This window comes from Quercus lobata, chromosome 8 (genome assembly GCF_001633185.2).
Source record: "Quercus lobata isolate SW786 chromosome 8, ValleyOak3.0 Primary Assembly, whole genome shotgun sequence".
NCBI classification, from domain to species: Eukaryota; Viridiplantae; Streptophyta; class Magnoliopsida; order Fagales; family Fagaceae; genus Quercus; species Quercus lobata.
The window spans coordinates 52,048,986-52,073,579 of NC_044911.1; the positions used below are offsets into that span (position 1 = coordinate 52,048,986).

The 24,594-nt window shown below is 38.4% G+C and overlaps 1 protein-coding gene across 1 annotated transcript; it reads right to left on the minus strand.

The window, feature by feature from the left end:
* Window positions 1–7,209: 7,209 nt before the first annotated feature.
* Window positions 7,210–8,462, minus strand: LOC115957905 (AT-hook motif nuclear-localized protein 22-like). Its single transcript, XM_031076244.1, has one exon. It carries the CDS (start codon window positions 8,136–8,138, stop codon window positions 7,215–7,217), a length of 924 nt encoding a protein of 307 aa, XP_030932104.1. The 5' UTR covers window positions 8,139–8,462; the 3' UTR covers window positions 7,210–7,214.
* Window positions 8,463–24,594: the final 16,132 nt, after the last annotated feature.

The following is a 24,594-nucleotide window of genomic DNA, read 5'->3' on the forward strand; positions in this document are numbered from 1 at the left end:
TGGTGTTGGCTAGATTTCAGTTCCAATATTGAATCGATGTGGGTCCCTTCGGTGGTGGCTGGGTTTGAATCGGTGGTGGCTATGGGTTGTTGAATTGGTGTGGGTTGGGTTTGAATCGTTAGTTTTGGGTTCATCTGATTTGAGTTTATTTGTTGGTTTTAGGTGATTTTGGAATGTGTTTGTGTTTATTTTGGGTTGGTGGTTTTTTTTTTTTTTTTTTTTTTCCTGCTTTGGACTGGTGGTGGTGATAGTGGTGGTGGTTGTGGCTGTGGCTGATGGTAGAGATGGTTGTGGTTGGTACTTTGGATGTTTTTTTGGGTAGTGGGATATATTATTTTATTGTAGTGATTATATTATTTTATTGTGATATTTATATTATTTTATTGTGTTGAAAGCTAAAATAGATCAACTGCTGCAGCATATATGTAGGTAAAATAAATAAAGTAATTTTTGGTGGTGCTAAATAGCTAAAATTATAGATCCACTGCTGTGGATGCTCTTCGTAAGGCAAAACTTCATTTTCCACTTCTCCAAGTTCGGATTTGGGCAAGTGAAAAATGAGAGGGACTATCGTGGTGTGTCATTTGTGACAAGATTAAAAAAAGTGTATCAAATCAATTACATTGGTCTAATCAACATCTAGTTAGGTTGGTCATGTAAGTGTATCAGTCAATTTAGTAATCCTCAAAAAAAGTTGTTAACCCTTTTAACACCAATCTTACTTGATGAGTAAGTTATGCAATCAGAGCAAAACTTCATTATCCACTTCTTAGGGTTCGAGTTTGGAAAAGTGAAAAATGAGAGGGATTATTGTGGGGTGCCATTCCTGACAAGATAAAAAAACATGTATCAAATCAATTATATTGGTCCAATCAACATCTACTTAGGTTGGCCATGTAAGTGTATATGTCAATTTAGTAATCCTAAAAAAGAGTTGTTGACCCTTTTGTCACCAACCTTACTTGATGAGTAAGGTATGCAATTAGGGGTATTGCTACCACTAATCTCATCTCTCTTCTTCTCCTACTGGTTTATTGGCTTAATCATTGTAAGCTCTTTGGCCAACTCATCATGATGTTTTTTATTTTAATAATTATATAGGGTAATAATAAAAGACAACGTAAAGTGTCAGTTAAGAAATTGTTTTATGTCAGAATTTTGACTGGTTTTATAAGGTGTAGAGTCAATGGAGTTAACTTTTTGACTTCTACTTATCACTTCAGCCAAATTTTCAGCCCCGGTTATCAATTTATGTCAATTTTTTTTTAGCCCTCACAATAACTCGTCATTTAACGGGCATCAATATGTATTGGGTTTTAGAGGGTATGAACTGAAAATGTTAGCCTCAATCAATTTACATAGGAGCAAGTATTCGTCGTTGGACCAGGCATCATCAGTGGTCACCACTTGAAGCCCCGGCTGCAAGACTAGCAATAATGAGGTATGTTAAAGCGGTTAACCAAGAGATGCTCTCAACGTTCTTCAAGCTATTCATGTAGTTATTTACCGTTGCTTGAGCTGCTCAAAGTTCATCGATCCTAGCTAGATACAAAAGCAAGCTCTTATGTCCATCACCAGCGGTACTTACTACTTATTACTCAAACATTAATTCTTAGGTCGGTCAAGGCTGCAAAAACTTGGCCTGGATGCGTGTTTCAAAATTGATTTTGGGTGCTGTCAACAGGTGCTCTTAGATTTTTAAGGCTTATTTTTCTTTTGTCCTTAAAGATCAAGATATCCCTCGCGCTGTCATTAAACATTGATGCCTCTTGAGTGCTTTTGCTTCTGCTTTCTGGTTTAACATGGCTGGTTGCTTCGTTGGGTTCTAGTTTCTCAGTGACAGTTGATAGTTGTGTTGTTTGTGACGAGTCCAATGTCCCTGATAGATTCTTGGGCCTCATCATAAAACAAGTTAGTGAAGGGCAAAACCAATGACCTCTCCACTTAGTAAAATGGAGGAAAGAACTAGTTGGATTGGAAGTCCAGGGTTAAGTTCCCACATTAAGAAGGTTATTACAAGATTAATTATGTTTACCAGGAACTGCAAATTAAGAGAGGACGCAATTTATTCAAATGATCAACAAACTGGTTGATTTTCTCAAGGTCCAACAGTACTCCTACTTCATATTAATTAACTAACTAAGACGTAATGTCCTAGACCACAAACTTGTAGGGTCAAAAGGAACTATCAAGAGAAATCTATACCAGTTGATGTAGGGTTACAAGGAACAATCAAGAGGAAATCTACAAGTGATGTTCCGCATGATGTGCTGGTATGTCATAATTTCGATCATTACCAGTCAATTTGTTGGAAATTTTCTATATGGTTCATGTGCAATACACATATTATGATATATAATAATAACCTTTAGAGGTTTGGTTTAATTATATTACATGTCATTAAGAGGAAAAAAATCAAGAGTCACAATTTTTAAGAATAGTATATTAGAAATGAAAACATATTATTTAGGATATTCACCATTATTTAATTATTTCGAGTAAATTATACTCACAATCTTTTTCTTTTAATTTTTATTCTTGATTCCATGTGTTAGGTACTAAAATTTGTTGCTAGATTCTCACATCTCAAATGAGGGTAAATTACCACAAGGGTATCGGATCCTATTAGCATTTCCACTATAATTTGATTGTCAGTTGCATGAATCGATAACTGTTCAATTTGTTATAAAATTCGATGTTGCAATTCGTTAATGATGGATAGTAGATATGAGAATTTATAATAACCTACCAACTTAGCAATTGTGAAATTTATTGGAGTTGTGTCGGGCATTATTGTTAAAGGAGCATGCCATATGGTATGAGGTTAGATTATTTATACCAAATAATTAAACAGGAAGCTCAACAAAAGAGTAAGATAAAAATTTCTAATTTTGTGCTAAAAGTACTAAATTACATCTCAAATTTACTCCAGTTTAATTCTAGACTAACCCATATAAAATTATTTCAAACCCATTTCAAGGTAATCCAAATTCTCTTAGGTTCTAACATTTAATTTGTTGATAGTAGTTTATTTAAACTTTTTGGCTGCTGACTGATCAGTTGATTTATATAATGACTGAATTTACTCAATATATATAATAACCGAATTTTTCTTTCTTCAAAGAATATGATAAACATCTAAACAGAAATCATGTCACAAAATAAAAGTATATAAATAATTCCCTTCTCTTTCTTAATAAAATAAAGTAATCTAGAATTAAAAATTTGCACATTCTACCAAATTAATGAGAATCTTTAAAATTTTTTTTGTATGAGTTGACAAAAATTCTAAAATGGATATAGCTATTATTAAACTAAGGTACAAATGTTTCATATTAATCTAATTATAGTTGTTTTTAGAATGAAAAATATTTTTACTAAAATTTATGGCTTAATAGATTATTCCAATTACTCAAGAAACAAATCTGAAACCCATTATTCAAAATGACTATAGTTATTTAGTTATTATTAATATTTTCAATTTTTTTGTAACTTTTTTTCTAAGACAACTTAGTACATCATTGTTATATATATATAATTAAATTCTCGAGGCATGTGAGACGAAATTTAAGTTCATTCTTGAAGATTTTAAGTTTTAAACACTTTGAACATTAGAATTTTTTTCTTGAATTATTAAACATTAGAATTAGAAAATTGAAACAAAAAAAAACTTAAGCACAGAAAGCACCAGTGCGGTGTCTACTCACCATATCAAAAATCAAAATAAGAGGATTTTTTTCCTTGCAACAAGTGAGAAAGGGATTCAAATACAATTTCTTCTTGGGAAAATTGGATAATATCATTGAGTTACAAAAGTCTTTAAAAAAACAAGATGTTTTGTTAACCCAAAAAAAAAAACCATTTTACTTTTATCTAGGATTATGTGATCGTTGATAAAAGTCTCATGCATGATGTATTTTGACAAATTTGTGATATTTATCGACGGTCTTTTGTCTTAATTTTGACAGCTACCGACACTCAATAAAGATGCAAAGTAGTCTATAACGAGAAAATATTCTAAGAACAACATACACATACACTTCGATAAGCTAGCTAGGTTAAAAAAACTCTTTTCCTTGTTTTCATGAGACACGAGAGACTCCATTTGGTCTTTGAAACATATAAGTTCTTCCAAAAATATCACGAGCCCTACATTATTGTCATTGTTTAAAAGGTAGAATATAAGATTATGGAAAGTCTTAAAAAAAAAATTGGTTCCATTTTTGGCACGTTATTTTCAAGGAAAAAAATGCTAGAACTAGGAAAATTAATAACAGCTTATTCATCTCATGTTTTGTGGATTCTTCAATGATATATTTTGGCTAGCTACATTGCGAACACATTCACAACCCCATCCATAAACATTTACACCCAATTATTAAAATCAATTTAACCCTAAAGTCTTGGATATAGTATTTCTTAAAAAAAAAAAATCATGGATATAGTACAATCCCATATCAATTTTATATGCATAAGAATGATATTCCGGGCAGAATATAGAGGTAATATAGCATGCACTAAGTCAGTTTTAATATAGGGAGATGTTTAAGATAATATGAATTAAATACAAAAATTGTGGGTTCTAGGTTCAAAACCTCTCTCTCTCTATCTACCTATCAATCTGTTTATATATATATATATATAGAGAGAGAGAGAGAGAGAGAGAGTAACAGTCACCTAGCCTTTGGTAGTCAACAACTATTTGCCTAAAGGGAAATTAATGTGTTGTTGTGCACAATGTTTCACACAATATCCATATTTTCATATCAAATGTCCATATTTCACATATGATGTAAAAGAGTGAATATATTGTTAGATGTGAAACAATTAAAGAATTCAATTAAATGAACCACACCAGACCACCTCAGAGTGGGAAAGACCCCCAATTAGCAGGAAGAAAAATGTAAAAAGACAAAAGCTAATATGATTAATCTCTGAGTCTAGAAAATAATAAGCCAATGCACAATGCAGCATGAATGCACTGGGAAGTTTGAAGCAACACAGTATCCATCTAAGGGAAATAGTAAAATGTCTAATCTCTGGAAATTGTCGGACAAAGTTGAAATTTAACAACTAAGCAAAATATGTGGGGTGGGGGGGGTGGGGGGGGGGGAAAGAATCGAATTGCTGCAGGGCCACAGATGGAAGTGATTACTTACTAGCTTTCAAGAGACAAGATGCCACCTTTGTAGAAAAGATGTTATACAATAAAGAAATAGATTAAAAGTAGATCATAATAGGAATGAAGTCCTAACATGTCCATGTACTTTTAATCATTGAAGTGTAGTTCAAAGAACCAAATTAATTGGTGATCATCATCATTATATCCATAAAAATCTCAAGCACAGTACTGCTGGACATGGTCCACACAATGATAACCCCCAAGTTGTACAAAATGCTACTATTTAAAGCCATATATATATGTACCTACATATTTTCATTTATGGTAGCAAATTAAAGGCAGATGCCAGTCAAATTTGCATCTCAAATAACCATACATTGGGGGACGCTTCAACTAGACAAGCAAGCAAATAAACTTGGCTTCCCAACTCCCAAGCAAGAAATTTGAGAAGAAGAAGAAGGGAAATGAACTAACTAGGAAATTTGGTTCTGCATGAAATTCAACAAAGAAAGGTGGGATGCAATATTTTGAGTAGAAAGGAACATCCAATCAAGATAATAGGGCTTAATTCCTAGGATTCACACCAAGAAGAACAAAAGAACATGGCAAATGATGAAGAAGATCTAACAATAACATATTTCATAAAAAGAAGAGGAAGATGTAACAATAACAAGTAGAAGGCAAGTAGTGAAGAAGATCTAACAAAATAAGCGAAATACCAAGTCTTTGCTTAACCCTAACAAAAAATAACTCTATTTATCTATTTAGTTTTTATTGGACATGATATCAATATAGAAATGTTCTCTGGTGATGAAAAGAAAGATGCTAATTTGGAACAGGGTAGTCCCTTCTTTCCGGTGCAGAGAACCAGAGGTGGGCTAGGGTTTCAAGGAGATAGCATCCATGTCATAAATTCATAATCAAGACAAAAAAACTATACTTGTTTATTTATTCTTACCTATGTCACTTGTTGAATCACTCCCACTCTTCTCCATTTCTCTGGTGCCAATGACAGATAGACAGAGAGAGAGAGAAGTGGAGGGAGAGTAACTTTAACGCTTGCTTGAGGTCTGTTTGTTCTGGTTGTTGCCTCGAAAAGGAGCTTTTTTGCAGAGCAGCGCACGTGTGACCCAATATCCAATGTTTCATCTGTCTGCCTTCATAATGAGGATCATGAACCCATCATGAACCCTAATTTGTCAGACACACACACACAAAAAGGGAGAGACCTAAACCCAAAACCTCCCTCCACCTTAAAAACAGTCACTAACTCAAATGAACTTACCATGATCTCAAAAATAATAATAATAACAACAATAAAGTTTGTGGGAGTATGGGAAGTGAAAAAGAAGGTTAAGTGTAATGAAGGTTTTTGAGGGAAAAAAAAAAAAAAGGATCATAACCGTGTGTTTTTAGAACTAAGTAGTAAGAAATTGTCCCTCCAAAAGAAAAAAAAAAAAAAAAAAAGTAAGAAATTGATAATAATTTTTTAGAAAATATAAAATGAAACAATATATATAGATCCAAAAAATTACGGTTCATTTTTTAAAATTTTCCTTCAGTTATTTTTAAAGGGTTTGGATCGTGTAACCGAATCTAAAACTTACAGTCTTACAGTCAAAAGAAATGAAAAACACACACACACACACTCGAAAAATATAGAAGGCTTTCTTTTTCTTCTGCAAAGGCCAAAGAGTGACTGAATAGGTTATCAGACAAGTTACCAGAACTGCAACAAGGAAATGAATAAAGACTAGAGAGAGAGAGAGAGAGAGAGATGTATTGCCATCTTCCAATATAGTACTACCGCTACTTCATCTTTAAGCTACCTGTACTTGGAGGAGAACTAGCTAGCTAGAGGAACAACTCTGATAAAAATCAACCCACGAACAATTCACGAATTTACATCCTTCTTCAACCAAAGACCGGTCGAGGAATAATAATACCATAATTAAAATCTTAATTAAACATAACTAATTTATAAAAAGAAGAATCAAAGTTGGATGATTGAAAACTAGTAACAAAAAAAAAAGGAGAGAAATTAAAATTAAAATTAAAAACAACAAGTTTTGGTTTTTTTTTTTTTGGTTTATCAGTAAGGAGATCGACCCGCCGAGCCACCCCAGAAGGCTTCGGTTGGTAATTGGCATGAATTTAGAAGATTTTGTGGCATCCCATGAAAAAGAGTTGTATTAGGATCTGGCAATAGTTGCTGCTGTTGTTGATTTTGCTGTTGTTGCTGCTGGGGTTGTTGTTGTTGACCAACCATTCCTGGGGATCCAAGAGACCCACTTCCTTGAATTGGAACCTGTGGCTCTTCTTCCTCTAAAGGAAGCCTTTCATAAGCTGCATTACCAAATGAAGCGGCCATTATTACCACTGGCCCAGAAGCCAAAAGTGGACCAACTACACTCCCACCGACTACTTGGCCTTGACCTCCGGCTAAGTAAATGGTTAATCCTGATGCTGCTGGTGGCGCTGGTGGTGGTAGAAATGAACCAGACAATGATAAAATCTCAAATCTTCCATGTAAAGTAACAACCGCACCAGGTGAAGCTGGTTGCCTTAGTGTCACATTAGTAACAGTGCCACTTCCACTCAAAATGCAAACCCCTCTTTGTCTCCGCCTAGCGAAAGTGGAAATGCTCTCCATGATATCACAACTGTTGGAGACTTCAATGACATGGGAACGGAGCGCGTTTGCGCTATCCCTGGTGATTATGATAGGGGGTTTCGGCTTGTTTTTCGACCCGGAGGGTCTTCCACGAGGCCTTCTTGTCATCTCACCTTCTCCTCCGCCGGCTGAACCTATTTCTTTGCCTTCAGAATCTGTAGTGTTGTTGATGTTGTTTTCGTCGCGATCTCTTTTCTGGCCGCGGTTTAGGCCTCCGTTGCCGCTTTGTTCTTCTTCAGAATTTTGCTGTTGTTGGTGGTGTTGGAATTGAGGGTGTAGGTGAAGATCTCTTGAAAGGAAAGGTGGAGGAAGAGGACGACCATGTGCTGTTACAGGATCCATTAGCTTTTTTTTTTTTTTTTGCCTCAAACCCTGATGAGCTATCAAGTTTACAAATTGAGAGAGAAAGAGAGGTTATATTCTGGGCTTTCTCTATTTACTGCCTTTCTTTCTTTTTTTGGTGTTTTGATGAATCAAAGCTACTAACCTTCACCAGGAAAGAATAAAAGGAAAGGCTTTTTGGCATATATACCCACCAAATTTTGCAGCTGAAATAGCTGAACAATTAGCCATCTTTCTTCTCTTTATAATACCCCTTGTTTGAGGTTTTGTTTCTCATAGGTGGTTTTCAAAGTCTATCCGATGAATGAAGCTTAAAGATGTTGGTTAAGGGTTTGGAGAGAGAAAAATGAAGAACTAGTAAAAGGGTAAGAAGAGAGTTATTAGAGTGTTAGTGTGTTTGGGTTTGGAGTGGGGTGGGGTGGGTTTTTTTTTTTTTTTTTTTTTTTGGTCTTAGCCTTTTGGGTAATAGTGTAGGGGTGTTGGGTTAGGGTTAGGTCTAAGGAATCGGATCGATGATGGGTTTGGTTCTGGTAAGACAGCGTGCGCATGGGCGGTGGGGTGGGCCCCACCTACCTTCCTTTCTCTCTCCCTCTCTCTATTGGGGGCCCCAACATACCATGTTCTCTCTCTCTCTCTAACATGTACATGCCCATGTCTAGCTAGCATGAAAAGCCTGCAGGTTATAAAGAACATATTGTTATGCTCCATTCATTTGCTTGCTCAAAACCTCACTCTTTAGTCTTTAATTTCCTCAGACTTGACCTCATTTTCCTCCCATAAAAATCTCTTGTCTTGAAAATGACTGCTTCTGGTTCCAGAAAGTATTGCATATTAAACAAACTTGCTAAAAACTTTCTACTTTAATAACCTCAATAAATTTGTTTGATTTAGAGGAACAAAGACAAGCCCATTAATCTTCTGATCATTGTCTTAACTCTTAAAAAAGATTTGTCTTGCTTTTAGTGTTTCATCGTCCAAACCATAATTGTTTCACACATTTGATGACAGTGTAAAAATATGTCTCTGCAAATAAAATATTCAGAACTTTTTTGAACTCATTCTGACATTTCTGAATACTATTAATATCGATCTATTTATTTTTAGAAGCTTTTCATGCTTTACATTTAAAATTTGTGCAGTTAAGCAGCTCCATAAAATTAGTCAGGCTCCAATTCAAAGCCTCATTTGCTATTTAACTGAAGAAAATCACTGTTTAGTAGTAATATATATTCTTTCTTAATTAACTTTTGTATATCCACAGAGGGACCAGAATTTTTACCTGATTTTTATGTCACACAGTTATATGTTGTAAAAACTGAATCACATAGTCACTGTAGCCAAAGAATATTAAATTTTCCTATTGACGGGTTATAGAAAGCAATGGTTAATATAATGCCAAAGCGGGTCAAGAGCTAACACTTCAACAAACGATGATAATTTAATCAAGATTCTAGTTATACATCTTATATTACCCATTAGGTGATATCGATAACTATACATTAGAGACCCCTTTTTCATTAAAATAATAAAAAGAAAACGCTAAATGTAATTCTTACATTTCCAAGACAAGTTTTTTTCCAAAAGAAGAAAAGGAAAATGAGTGTCAAAAGGCTGTAAAATTAGGCTTTGTGGAGGACAAAGAAGACAAAGATGAAACTGAGAGTGGAAGAGTTTGACGTGCTTTTGTATTTGTATTTTTGCTATGAGGAAGTTACTGACTTACAGCATTGCCAGGTCCGTTACTAGTTACTTTTACTACTGCAATGTTAGCTGCAGAGTCAGAAAAGTGGCAGTTCGTAATTTGGCAGAAAGACTAAGGGCATTCATAAAGAGAGGCGCATGTGGGTCATGGGAAATTGGAGTTGGCCCACCCAACAAACAATTCGGGTCAGGAGAGTCAGGGCGTGTCTTAAGGGCGACCCTCGTTTTCAGGAAACCGATAGCTCTCTCTCACTAGCTCTCTCTGATGTTGATGTTAAGAATGTGGGGTCCACTAATTTGCTGATTTTGAGACGTGTCTCTACCCTGCTTCTTCTTCCTATGAACCCATCCTCTCTTGTCACTAAATAAGGTGGAAGTATCACGCCTTAATATTCTTTTACCATCTTTTCTTATTAAAGATAAAAAATAAGGAAAAGGAAAAGTTAATGTTCTTTCACCGTCTATGAGCTATGACTCAGATTTGAGTAGGATGGTAATGGTCAAGTAACCCAGTGGGCGAGTCGAGCACGATTTCAAGATAATCATAAAATTTTATGTATTAGCAAAATATGCCAATAGAGTTAGTAGGTCTTTTAATTGTTTTTAATCAGTATATTCCTCCCTGTGTCATAATTGATGCTTGTAAGACAAATTGTTCTTCTCTGGCTTCTTGTTCAATGAAATTTCAACTTATCTAGGAAAAAAAAAAGGATAAGTAGGTCGAAGAAATTAGTTAAATGGTTCAATCATAGTATGTCAAGTCCTATTGACACACCTTAAAGGGAGAGGCTCAAAACTACAATCATTGGTCAATTAATGAACACTTTGTGACTCTTTAATTGAAAAGATTGAACCTGACAAAACTACACTATAAAACAATCAAGTCCCCCAATTTAAGCCAATTTACAATGGACATGGCCTAAGAAATCCTAAACAAAGACTGGCGGCTGATCTCATTTCTATTCACACCCCACATTAATTATGATTCACTAACCGCAGTTTACATTTAAAGCAACACAACAAAAATTTTCCCCTTTTTTTTTTTTGCTGAAACAAAAATTTTCCCCAAGAAGGCTAGAAAAATGGGGAAAATGCCCTCAAAAGACATGAGGGGATGAGTGATGTCTAGTTCCACTCATTCTCTCCTAACTCTGTCATTTTCCTCAAGCATTTATTGTGCTCTTCTTTACTAACTTGTTCGTTAAGAGTACTTTTAGCCAGTCCCACTGATTCGTCTTTGACTTAGTATGTCACATTCTTCTTGTGGGACTTCTAGACAATAAAATCTTTGGTCTTCCAGTCTACATGCTCGTTAAAATCCCTTCATGGTTCCATTTTCCATTTCACCCACATACCAAAAGTTTAGAATCATTTAAAAAAAAAAAATTTAAAACAAGCGAGGATTAGGGATTTGGAAAATTTGGCAATGCCATTGGGCTACAAGATTCTTGACTAGAATCAATTATTTAATTTTATTTCAAACTCATGAGCCAAATTAAATGTTCAAGTTTGCTTCATTTTATAATTAAACAAGTTCAAACTTGTTCACGCATTATTTGAGTAACTTATCATTTTTCCCATATATTCTTTCATGACTATTTTTTTACTCCTCCATAAATTTAAACTAATAATAAATAAATAAATAAATTATGATTAAAATTATATTGTTTATGTTAATTAGATAGAAACCTTGTATTCTTAAAATTATATATAATTTTTGCTACAAAATGAACTACTTATATTTTTGATATCTTATAAACTTATTCATAATCTTATAAATTCCAACCTTACTTCTATATAAATATATTTTTATACATGTATTCATGAAACCATGCAATAAACATATTTATACACAAAACAAGTCTCCTACTCACTCATGATTGCTAATTCATGAATACATTATGTTTGAAAGTGGCTCATTTGATAGTCGAGACTAAACTTAAGCTTGGGTTGGCTCGTTTGCTAAAAAAGGTATTTTTAGCTGAATTAAAAATATTTGTGAACAAATTGGTTCATTCACAAGTCTAAACTTGAGTTACTTTCATTTGATTTATTGCTTTTTATTCATTTATTTACAAACACATTAATATGTATTAATTTGGCTCATCTATATTTGAGCCTAAACTTGGCTCATTTGATATATAAATGAGTATAATCTTCTTCTTCTTTTTTTAAGTTGAACCCAAGTTACTTATTGAAGAGGGTAAAATTATGGATGACGGAACCATTTAAGTAAACCTAATGACTCTAGTTCAGTGAGCTGATAGTGGACGGTTCCAAAATGCATGGACACAAGGTGGATGGGACTAGAGGCCACGTGGCATCCACCTCATTTAAGTGGTCTCCAAGGAGTCCTAAATGGAAACAATTGCGTCTCATGATTAACCCTAGCTCATAGAGTCCCAATATGAATAGAATCCTAACATGAGGAGGATTCCATAATATACGCCTATTAATGATAATCTTCTCTATAAGGAAACACCTTCCTATGCAAGAAACGGAAGTCGATTCTACACTACTATAAAAACCCAAAGACCCTCAGAAAATAAGGTACGCATAATTCACCCCAGTTCTGACACTTTAGAGTTGTGAAAGATTTTTCTAACTTAACCTTCGGAGGGTCTTTGGCCGGTACCACACTGGTACTCTCCTAAGGTTTTCTCTGTTACTTTGCAGGCATCGTTTCGAGCACAGGAGGACCGTGTGGGTTATTGATGATTTTTTAGCATTATCAATTGGCGCCGTCTGTGGGAACGCAGGAGATAAGTCATATTCACCGCTTCCCTGACAAAAAGTTGCAAGGTACTTACTCGTTCGATGGCAACCACCACCAACAATCAGGGCGACGAACCACGACCCATTGCCTTGGAGAGGTAAGTCCAAACCCTCACAGCAGCAGTGGAACGTCTCACCAAGCAGAATCATGACCCAAAGGAACAACTGCACTAGAAGAACGCAGCGATGGACACCCAAGAGGAAGACCAAGAAGGCACTAGCACTGAGAGAAGGAACCAAGAAGGGCTAGAAGGTAGTAACTCCCCGAAAAAGCTAGAGCGACAGGACACGAGTCGCCCATCCATCACGGATACGATTCCACCTCATATAGTCACCGAGATGCAGATGATGAAGGAATGGATGGATTTTATGATGAATGCCCTTAGAGGACGGGTGTCTAGTGATCTCGATGACCTGGTCCATCGAACTGATTCACATTTACAGTGTCTGTCACTTCATTCCCCCTTTCACTGAAGTTTCGTATACCGTAGGTGGAAAATTATGACAGATCCAAGGACCCTTTAGATTACCTGGAGTCTTTCAAAACCCTGATGCACCTTCAAGTTGTGCCAAACGAGATCATGTGCAGAGCATTCCCCACCACGTTGAAGGGATCTGCAAGGATCTAGTTCAGCAAGTTGGCGTCCAACTCCATTGGTACCTTTAAGGAGTTAAGTGCCCAGTTCGCCTTATACTTCATCGGGGGGAATATGTATAAGAAGTCCATTACATGCCTGATGAACATTAAGTAGCGGGAGGATGAGACGCTGAGGTCCTACGTCACTTGTTTTAACAAAGAGGCTCTTTCGATTGATGAAGTAGACGACAAGATACTTGTGGCTACCTTCACGAACGGACTACAGAAGGGTAAGTTCTTGTTTTCCCTGTATAGGAACGACCCAAAAACTATGTCAAATGTGCTGTACAGGGCAACCAAGTACATGAACGCGGAAGATGCGTTGCTGGTCCGAGAAGAGAAGTCGAGGAAGAGGAAAAGACAAGAGGACGTATGATAGGATAGGGGGTGGAAGATGGCTAGGACTAGAGAACGACAGGAGGACAGGTGCTCCAAACCCCCCACAGGGAAATTCATGAGTTTCACCCCGCTGACTGCCCCAATCGACCAAGTATTGATGCAAATCAAAGACGAAGGGGCTTTGACATTTCCCAGTAAGTTGAAGGGAGATCCCAATAAGAGATCTAGGGACAAGCACTGCTGCTTCCATCGTGATCACGGCCATGACACAGCTGATTGTTATGACTTGAAGCAGCAAATTGAAGCCCTTATCAGGCAAAGGAAGTTGCAGAGATTTGTCAGCAAGGAGAGGGCAGATCCATCCCAAGAGCAGGCTCCTCGATGGGAAAACGAGTGTCCTAAACTACCTATAGGAGATATAAGAATGATTGTGGGGGGCACAACAGCTATCGGGTCGTCCAAAAAGGCCCGTAAGACTTACCTCAGGATGGTTCACAATGTCCAGTTGATAGGTTCCACGTTGAAGATGCCACAGATTGACAACTCCGTCATTGAATTCTCAGAAGAAGATGCTTGACGTCTTCACCACCCATACAACGATGCACTTGTCATCAACATATGAGTAGGGGACTACAATACACACCAGGTTCTAGTTGACAATGGTAGTTCAGCTGACGTCCTTTACTACCTAGCATTTCAATAGATAAGGATTGATAGAGAGCGATTGGTTCCGACGAATGCTACGCTCATTGGTTTTGGAGGAACAAGGGTATTCTCGCTCGGAGCAATCACATTATCTGTGACAGTGGGTGACTACCCCTAGCAAATCACTAAGGACGTAATATTCCTTGTGGTCGACTGCTTGTCCCCTAAGAATGCCATCTTGGGACGGCCTACCCTCAATTCATGGAAGGCTGTAACTTCAACCTACTACTTAATGACCAAATTCCCCACCGATTATGGAGTGGGGGAGCTGCTCGGAAATCAGGTAGCTGCACGCAAATGCTACGTAGCTATGATGGGGATGGATGATCACCTCCAGGCCATGAACATAGAGGAACACCGGATGGTGACAGAGCGCATTGAAATGCTTGAAGAGATACTTTTTGACGACTCAAAACTTGATCGAACTACCAGGATTGGTACCCTTGCTAGCCCGACAGTCCACCAAGCACTAACAACTCTTCTCAAGGATAATCGAGATATGTTTGTTTGGAGCCATGAAGACATGCCAGGAATAGACCATTTGGTCATGGTGCATAGATTGAATGTGTCGCCCTCCTTTCCACCCATCCGCCAGAAAAAGTGAGTATTCGAACAAGACCAAGCCACAGCGAAAGAGGTTTACAAGTTACAGGAAGCGAACTTTATTAGGGAGGTTTACTACCTCGACTGGCTGGCGATTGTGGAGGATGTGCATAGACTTCATCGACCTAAACAAGGCATACCTCAAAGACAGCTACCCCCTCTCGCGGGTCGACGTTCTAGTTGACTCTACGGCTTAACACCAGTTACTAAGCTTCATGGACCCTTTTTCGGGCTACAACCAGATCAGAATGGACGAAACAGATCAAGAGAAGACTTCGTTCATTACTAGCCAAGGCCTCTTCTGCTATAATGTATTGCCATTTGTCCTAAAAAATGTAGGTGCGACATATCAGAGGCTCATGAACAAGATGTTTGCATAGCAGATTGGGAGAAATGTCCAGGTCTATGTTGACGACATACTGGTGAAAAACTTAAGAGAGGGAGATCACTTGGATGACCTTAGGGAAATATTTGACACCCTTCGTTCCTACAACATGAAGCTTAACCCAGGCAAGTGTGCCTTTGGAGTAATGGTAGGAAAGTTCCTAGGGTTCATGATGTCTTAAAGGGGTATCGAAGCCAACCCAAACAAGATCCGTGCCATAATAGAGATGGCACCCCTAAGGAACGTGAAAAAAGTATAAAGCCTCAACGGTAAAGTAGCAGCGCTGAACAAGTTAGTGTCAAGAGCGACAAATAAGTGTCTACCTTTCTTCCGCATGCTAAAGAAATCTTTTGAATGGGCGGCCGAGTGTTAGCAGGTATTCGAGGATCTGAAGACCTACCTCTTGTCCCCTCCATTGCTAAGTCCTTCCCAGCTTGGGGAAGAATTATTCCTTTACTTAGCAGTATCCTCGATGGCCATTAGCGCAACCTTAGTCAGGGAAGAAGATAGGGTACAGAAGCCCGTATACTACACGAGTTGAGCACTCCAAGGCGTAGAAGAAAGATACCCACCAATGGAGAAGCTCGCCTTCGCTTTAGTTACAGCAGCCCGTAAGCTCAAGCCATACTTCTAAGCTCACAAGGTGATCGTCCTGACTGACAAACCCTTACGGCAAGCACTGAGTAATCTCGAAACTGTTGGATGAATGGCATTATGGGCAATAAAGTTGAGTGAGTTTGACATACAATACCGCCCGCGCACATCCATTAAGAGACAGGTGGTCTCTGACTTCATTGCAGAATTCACTAATGTAGAAGGCCAGGGGGCAAAAGAGGTCCCACAATGGAGCATCCATATAGACGAATCATCCAATAAGCAAGCAGGCGGAGCTAGTGTGATACTCCATAGCCTGGAAGGAGATAAGATCGAATGCATGGTCTGTCTGGATTTCCTTACAACCAATAACGAAGCAGAGTACGAAGCCTTGATAACAGGGCTGGATCTTGCTAGGGCCACGGGAGCTGAAAATCTGGTCGTATACTGCGATTCCCAAGTAGTAATCAGTCAGGTTAACGAAGACTACGAATGCAAGAATGAACAGATGAAGAAGTACCTTGAGCAAATGAAGGATCGGGTTAACAAGCTCTGAGTAAAATTTGTTCAAATCCCAAGAGATGAGAATGAGCACGCCGACCAACTTGCTAAGGCTGCTTCAGCAGAACATATGGTCATCCTCGGTTTGGTATTATTCTTCGTTCAAATGTCATCATTAATAAACAGTACAAGTGACCAAGAGATAGGCTCCGAAAATAATTGGACAACACCAATAGCATCCTACTTAAAGGACGACGTGCTACCAGGCGACAAGGAGGTTGCAAGGAAGTTAAAGGTTCAAGTGGCACGCTTCATTCTGATTAAAGATGTTCTCTATAAGAGGGGCTTCTCCCGACCATACCTAAGGTGCCTCGTCCCCGAAGAGGTAGACTATGTCATGAGAGAAGTCCACGAAGAAGTTTGCGGAAACCACTCTGGATCACGGTCGTTGGTACATAAACTAATCTGGACCGGGTATTACTGGCCAACTATGCAAAAGGATGCCCATACATATGTCAAAGCGTGCAACAAGTGTCAGAGATTCGGCAACCTCATAAGGCAAACAACCGAGGAGCTTACTCCAATGACAGTCCCATGGCCTTTCGCTTAGTGGGGATTGGATATTATAGGCCCATTCCCAATGGCAGTTAGGCAGTTGAAATTCCTAGTAGTCGGTATAGATTATTTCACTAAGTGGATAGAAGCAGAAGCCCTGGCCACAATCATAGAGAAAAATGTGCTAAACTTTGTATGGAAAAACATCATTCGCAGATACGGTATACCAAGGGTACTGGTCTCGGATAATGGGAAGCAGCTCGACAACGACGCATTCAGAGACTTTTGCTCACAACTAGGGATCAATAACCACTACTCCTCGCCCGCCCACCCGTAGGCCAATGGACAGGTTGAGGTCACGAACCAATCTTTGCTCAAAATCATCAAGACTCGGCTTAAGGGGGCAAAGGGTATATGGCCGGATGAACTACCAAGTGTTTTGTGGGTGTACAGGACAATGGCAAGGACACCTATCGGAGAAACCCCGTTTCGACTAGCATACGGAAGCGAAGCAGTCATCCCAGCTGAAGTGGGACTCACAAGTTACATGGTAGATAACCATAATGAAGGCAAGAACGATGAAGCTATGCGCCTACAACTTGATTTAGTGGATGAAGTAAGAGCAACAGCCGAACAAAGATTAGCACGGTATCAGAATCTCATGGGTAAGTACTACAACTCCAAGGTCAGACACAAGGACTTCCAGGTTGGAGATCTCGTCCTAAGGAAGGTGATGGGCTCTACAAAAGACACATCTCAAGGGAAGCTTGGACCTAACTGGGAAGGACCATACAGAATTGCATCATGGCATAGGAAGGGAACCTACCACCTGGAGACACTGGATGGGCAAAAGCTACATCACCCATGGAACACGGAGCACCTGAAAAAATACTACCAGTAGGCGCAACAACATGAACAATAACACAACACTCCTCATTACCAGTTTATCGCTTTTTAGTTAAGATTTTATTTGTAGTTTCCTTTTAGCCCAAAGGCAGGTTTTTCTTTAGAACAATTTTTTTACAATTTGCATGTTTACCACGCAATAAGAGGAGTTATTCAGATATATCGTGTATAATATTTACATATTTCATTAAAGTCCATTCATCCAGGGGATGATAATTATGAGGTCCATAAAATGGACAGGTTCAACAATCCGTTGAGTAAAAAATACAAGTCCAACATAGTGAATGGATTCATCCAAGGAATGACAATTATAAGGTCCATAAAACGGAATAGGTTCAACAATCCGTTGAGTTAGAGATACGTCCACCATAGTGGACAGGTTCACCTAAAAAGACGATAACGTCCATAAGTGGACGGGTTTAGCGATAGGCTGAATTAAAACAATGTCCATAGGTGGACGGATCTGGCGACATATTGGATAAAAAACTATCTGTGAGGTGGACGGATTCAACAAAAAGTTGGCTAGAAACCATGTCCCTAAGTGAACGGGTTCAACAACATGTTAAGAGGACGGGTTCATCCGGGAGGATGATCATTAAAAGTCCACAAAATGGATGGATTCAACAACATGTTGGATAAAAAATAAGTCCTAAGAGGACGGGTTCATCCGGGAGGATGATCATTAAAAGTCCACAAGGTGGACGGATTAAACAAAATGTTGGATAAAAAATAAGTCCTAAGAGGACGGGTTTATCCGGGAGGATGATCAATAAAAGTCCACAAAGTGGACGGAATCAACAACACGTTGGGTCATAAATAAGTCTATAAAAGGATAGGTTCATCTTAAAGACAGGTTGTATTTATACATAACCATAAACTGAACGGATTCATAAGAAATGCATAAAAGTAGATGAATAAAACAAAATAAGTAATGAAATCTTGCTAAAATCCCATAAAGAGAGTAGTTTAGATATAGAAGGCAACGGTTAAATTAAACATTAGCTGTTCTTCAAAATCTTTACATTAAAAAAAAAAAAAAAAAAAAAAAACTATTGCTGAACAGGGGTGTTTTCTTTCTCCTCCTTTACTTGGACGACATCAGAGTGATGGGCGCTGTCCATGACGGGTTTAATTTGACTTTCAACAGCATTTCCTCCATCATCATGAGGGTCGTCGACTGGGGCATCATCAGCGAAAAACTCGTCCGTACTCTTGGAGTGGACGGGTTGAACTGAGGTTTGGTCCTGGGTATTAATATTGATATGAGATACGTCCAGGTCAGGATAAGAAGTCTTGACTTGATGGAGGGCGTTGTCGAAGCCTTCAGCAAAGGAGCCTTTGAGTGCTGCTAGAAGGGCGTCAGAGTCACGATACTCATGTATTGCTTCCTCTTTCACCTGATGGAGCTGGTTCTTGGTGTCATTGGTTTCCTTTTTCTTGTCCTCCAAGACCTGCTTCAACAGCTCCGTCTGCTTCTCCAACCCACCCCTGGCTTCCTCGAATAGAGCAAGTTTCATCTCCTAGACTGTCTTCCAAGCCCTCAACTCGTTCAGTTTGTCCTCCATCGACCTTGCCTTCACCCGTATACGGTTCAGCGCCATCTCATGGTTTAGGTAGCGCCCCATCAACCCCTTCATCGTTAGCATTGCCTGAAAAGGTACAAGAATTAGTAACAAGGCAAGTGGAAGGGAAGAAAAAAGAAAAAAGACTTAAGTACCATAAGAATAAGACGATGGTTTCACTAAACTAGTTGAAGAAGATGAAGATGATGACGAAGAACCACATTCCTTTGACGAAGAACCACTTTCATCCAAAGAAAGCTTGACCTGAGCAATACAAAAAAGCCCCGTCTCCCCCATGGCCTCAGTTGCGTGGTTGCTCAAGTCCTCATAATCATCAGCTGTGGTAATGGATGAGAGCTGCTCCAACGCATACTTAGAGTCCTCACGGAGGAGGATATGTGGTTTTTCAGCGACAGGGACAGAACCCGTCATGAGTCCTTTGCCCTTTCCCGGGCTAGGCAGAGTGACCGTCTTCTTGGCCTCGGCTTGCAAACCCACGATGGGTTTAGGGATGGTTTTAGGTTTCTTTGGAAGACGCCAGTCTTCTCTGGCTGTTTCCTCTTAGAGGATGAGTTAGCCGAACCCGTCCCCTTAGGGGTTTGACCCTCTTATTACTTCTTTAAAGTAGCTTGCTACTTGATATAAGCCCTTTTCTTGGCAGCGTCCATTTTTGTGCAAAGGGAATGGATGTCAGGTGTTTGATAATATTTAAAAAATAAAAGATAATAAATATTGGGTGAAAGACTTACATTGGCGTACTTAAGCGTTGTACCGACGGGTGGCTGGAGAGGGCTTTGGACCGTCACAGTACCAAAAGAGAGTGTCTAAGGTGACCAACTTGGCCTACGTCCTCTCCTTTAGCTTGGTCTTGTTAAAATTTATTTTCCAAAAAACTCCACTACTCAAGTGAGACTTGTGGACAGTCTCGAGCTGCAAAAGAAGACGGTTAGAACAAGTTTAAAACTGAAATAACTAAAGCCTAATCATAGACGGGTGTACAATAGACAAAGTGCCTACTAAGACGGATGCATACTAGACGGAGCCATTATGCCCTATGTTGTGTCGATGGGCATATACTCGTTGTCACCAGGACGACACATCCATTCGTCCCCTTGTATGAAAAAAATACCGTCTCTTCTAGTTCTTATTGGAGTCGGGGGTATCACACACTAGCCTCAATAACGGGCTCCTGGGCATGAAGCTGTACATACCCTTCGATTGAGTGATCTAGGTTGGACGGTAGCAGTGAAAGAATTCTTCCACCATCAACCTACGAGCACCGTCAGATATAACCCCATACAGGACCTCCACACCAAGGAAGACCCTCCAGGCATTTGAGGATATTTGGGTGATGACCAAACCTAGGTATTGAAGAAGGTGACAGTGTAGAGAACTTAGAGGGAATCCGAGCCTTGCCTTTAGCATCTGCTCATAGACCTCGACACCATCCACACCTTCATAGTAGAATTTCTCTAACTTGTATGGTAGATGGAGAGGTATGTTGTCGGGTATCTGGAACTTAGCCCTAAGTGATTTGAAGTGCAATTCTTTGATTGTGGACCTAAAATCGTTAACCGTCCACAAGGGTAGCATGATGAACTCCTTTGGTCCATTAGGACCTATGATGGATTGGATTGGGGGCTCATCACCGTCTAGGTTGTCACTAGATTCACCCTTTGGCCTATCCTTCTCCAAACCCTCATCTCTTGAGGAAGGAGAGGTGGCAGACGGATACCTCTCTTCACTTAAGGTGTTAGGGTCTTTTTGACCTGACGGGTATACTTCTTCGTAGCCCGCCCCTTCGCGGACAAATGACTGATTACTCAATGCACTAGACATATGTCACATACACGTGACGGTAAACCCTAAGACATTGACGGGTCTAAAATAGATGACGATAGTACTGTGTCTAAAAAAGATGACAAAAAGTTCTTTAATGAAAGGAGAAGAGTACTTACCAATTGGAGATGAGCAGCGTGTGTAGATGACAGATGCACTAACTAAAAGGTATTTTGGTCTGACAAAAGTGATGGTAGTGCTCTGATCATAGAATTTCTAAGGAAAGTGGAAAATGAGGGAGGAGGAGGCAGGTTAATATAAAGGGAACGACATGGAAGACGAAGGGACACTTCATTCCAAGAGATTGACCACTAAATAGATGCCACGTGTCCCTACGACATTAATGACCCTAGGCCAGTCTGTCAGGCTAGGTATGTTTCTCAAGAGACAAATCAAACCGTCACTCTACGAGTCCATCCACTCAAAGATCACGGACCCATAGAGTGAGGGGGTAACTGAAGAGGGTAAAATTATGGATGATGGAACCATTTAAGTAAACTTGACGACTTTAGTTCAGTGAGCTGATAGTGGACGGTTCCAAAATGCACGTACACAAGGTGGACGGGACTAGAAGCCAATATGAATAGAGTCCCAATATGAATAGAATCCTAACATGAGGAGGATTCCGTAATATACGCCTATTAATGATGATCTTCTCTATAAGGAAACACCTTCCTATGCAAGAAACGGAGGTTGGTTCTACACTATTATAAAAACCCAAAGACCCTTAAAGAACAAGGTACGCATAATTCACCCCAGTTTTGACACTCTAGAGTTGTGAAAGGCTTTTCTGACTTAACCTTTGGAGGGTCTTTGGCCGGTACCACACTGGTACTTTCCTAGAGTTTTCTCTGTTTTTGTTTTGTAGGCATCATTTCGAGCACGTGAGGACCGTGTGGCTTATTGGTGATTTTTTGACATCATTACTTATAAACAATTTTGTTCATTTACAACCATAATTGTGAGTTGCATCCAAATGATTTTTTTTTTCTTTTAACACCTTATATTATATTGTTCATAAAATATAGTATACTTAAATTGTTTCTAAATAAAATAAATTTATCTGCAGCCCTAGATTTGATTTACGTCATATGATTTCTTTTTCACCTTATAATACAAAATAATACTACAAATCGATTACAAATTTTGAAAATTTATTGTGGGGTTAGATATTACTTTATACTCAACATAACCATACATTTTATATTAATCTCATATTATTTTATCTGATTAGATACTTACAATTTACGTATGAACTTTTTATATATAAGATAGTTCTTAACCATTCTACTGTTGATTCAATCTCGTCTATCAACTTCAAAATCAAGCATGTTTATATTATATTGTGTCATTTGTGTATGTAAATTAAATTTTATTTGGCATAAAATTTATTATAAATGAATAAATTGGCATTGTTTGTTGTGTGTCTGTCTATATATATATTTGTGTGTGTATACAAACGTAGGTTGTAATATATGTAATTAATCTTGCTTTGAATAAGTAAAATGCTGGAGAGAATTTCTAATAATAAAATTGTATTTTTTTAGTGGTTTGCTTGAGTGGGCCTTGTGGGGTTCAAATTTGGCAATACTTCGAGAAGTGCTGATTAGGAAACAAGAAGTGCATTTCTTTTTTGATAGAGAAGATATACAAGAAGTGCATTTCAACATTTGATTCATGAGGGGACTCGCCTGCTCGAGCAAAGTTGAGTGAAGTGTCAAGCAACACAATCTCGCTCGAGGCAAGTTGAGCAGATGGTCGAGTGGGGCTAAGTCTACTCAAGCGAACAACAAGTGTGGTCAAGCATAGGTAAATAGGATCCCGCTAGAGGCAAGCTTGAAGGCCCACTCAAGCGGCTCATTAAAGCCTACTAGGGAGAGCTCTAGGCAAAAACAATGTCTGCAAAAAATAAGTAGAGATTTGAGAAAACTTTTCAAACGGCTAGTAAGAGTCTTGAAACAATCTTTCATACTTGATCCAACTAAGATGACTCTTCAAAGATGCTTATCAAAGTGTCATACCCCATTATCTATAAATATTGCTCCTATATTTAGGTTTTTAAACAAACTTTTCTAACATGATATAAATTCACATCAATTCTCCAAAGTTGGTACTTTTAGATTTCTTCACTTAAATGTATCATGGAGACAAATTTGCTATAACTCTTTAGCAATGATTGTATATTGGAAAATATTGTCTAAAGACAACATCAATTCGTGCCTCTAAGTCATTGTAATTTATTTAAAATTTTCATCACTTCTTTCATTGTTTACCCCAGTATTTTTTCAACATTGCCGTTTAATACTTTTTTTTGGTTGAGAAATGTGGTTTAAGACTAAGTAGGGAAGACAAAAGAAACAAATAAAAATAAGTTGAAATTAATTTCATCATTTCATGCGCTAATGTCCTTTGGGCCTTTTTTATTTTTTATTTGAAATAAACACACACACATAAGGGAGAGGAAAATTAATACTTTCTTTATAGAGGATAATAGAGGAGTATGTCCAAGACGTATTCAAATCCGCTCAACAATTTTACCTAGGGAAAAAAAAAAATGCAAACATCATACTCTAACAAAAATGAAAACAAAAGATGTTTCATATGTTATTCTACATTTTTATTGTCTTTTAAGAGCATTCCCATTTAGGAAGCTAAAAGTGGTATGTGCTAAATTTTAGCACCAATACACAAAAAAACCCACTCCATCAAAGATTTCAAATCTCAAAAATTTTGAGACACAGCTACAGTGAGCTTGTATCAATACAAGCTCACTGTAGCAAGAATCTTAAACCAAATTATTTATTTATTTATTCCCAATAGTAATTGTGTGTATTTCTTTTTTATTTTTCCCTTCTTTCTTCTCTCTCCTCTCTCACTTTCCTCCTCTCTTTCCCGTAGCTTCTGTTTCTTTCAGGTTCATGGTTTGAGTTCCTCCCTCCAAGGTTCGTCAGTCAAGAACTTCAAAGCCCAAACGCCTTCGGAGTGTTGCCGCCGATATGGAGGTAGAGCTTGATAGTGGGGTGATTTGATTTTGTGGGTTGTGGATTTTTGATTTAGAATTGTGATTGGCGTGTGTCTGGTTGTGGGTTTGTGATTTTGGATTGTGATCGGCGTGGGTCTGGGTTGTGGGTTTGTGATTTCGGATTGTGATTGACATGTGTCTGGGTTATGGGTTTGTGATTTGGAATTGTGATTGGCGGGGTTTGGATTGTGGGTTTGTGATTTGGGATTGTGATCAGCTTGGGTGGTGCTGATAGTGGTAGGGGTGTGAGTCGAATCTGGTGGTAGCGGGATGGTGGGTTATGGGTTTGGGTCATAGTGGGTCATGGTGCAGTGGATCGGCATGATGGGTTT

Bases quoted from the DNA above. Each gene is read 5' to 3' on its own strand.
- LOC115957905 (XM_031076244.1), bottom strand. From the start codon at position 8,138: ATGGATCCTGTAACAGCACATGGTCGTCCTCTTCCTCCACCTTTCCTT.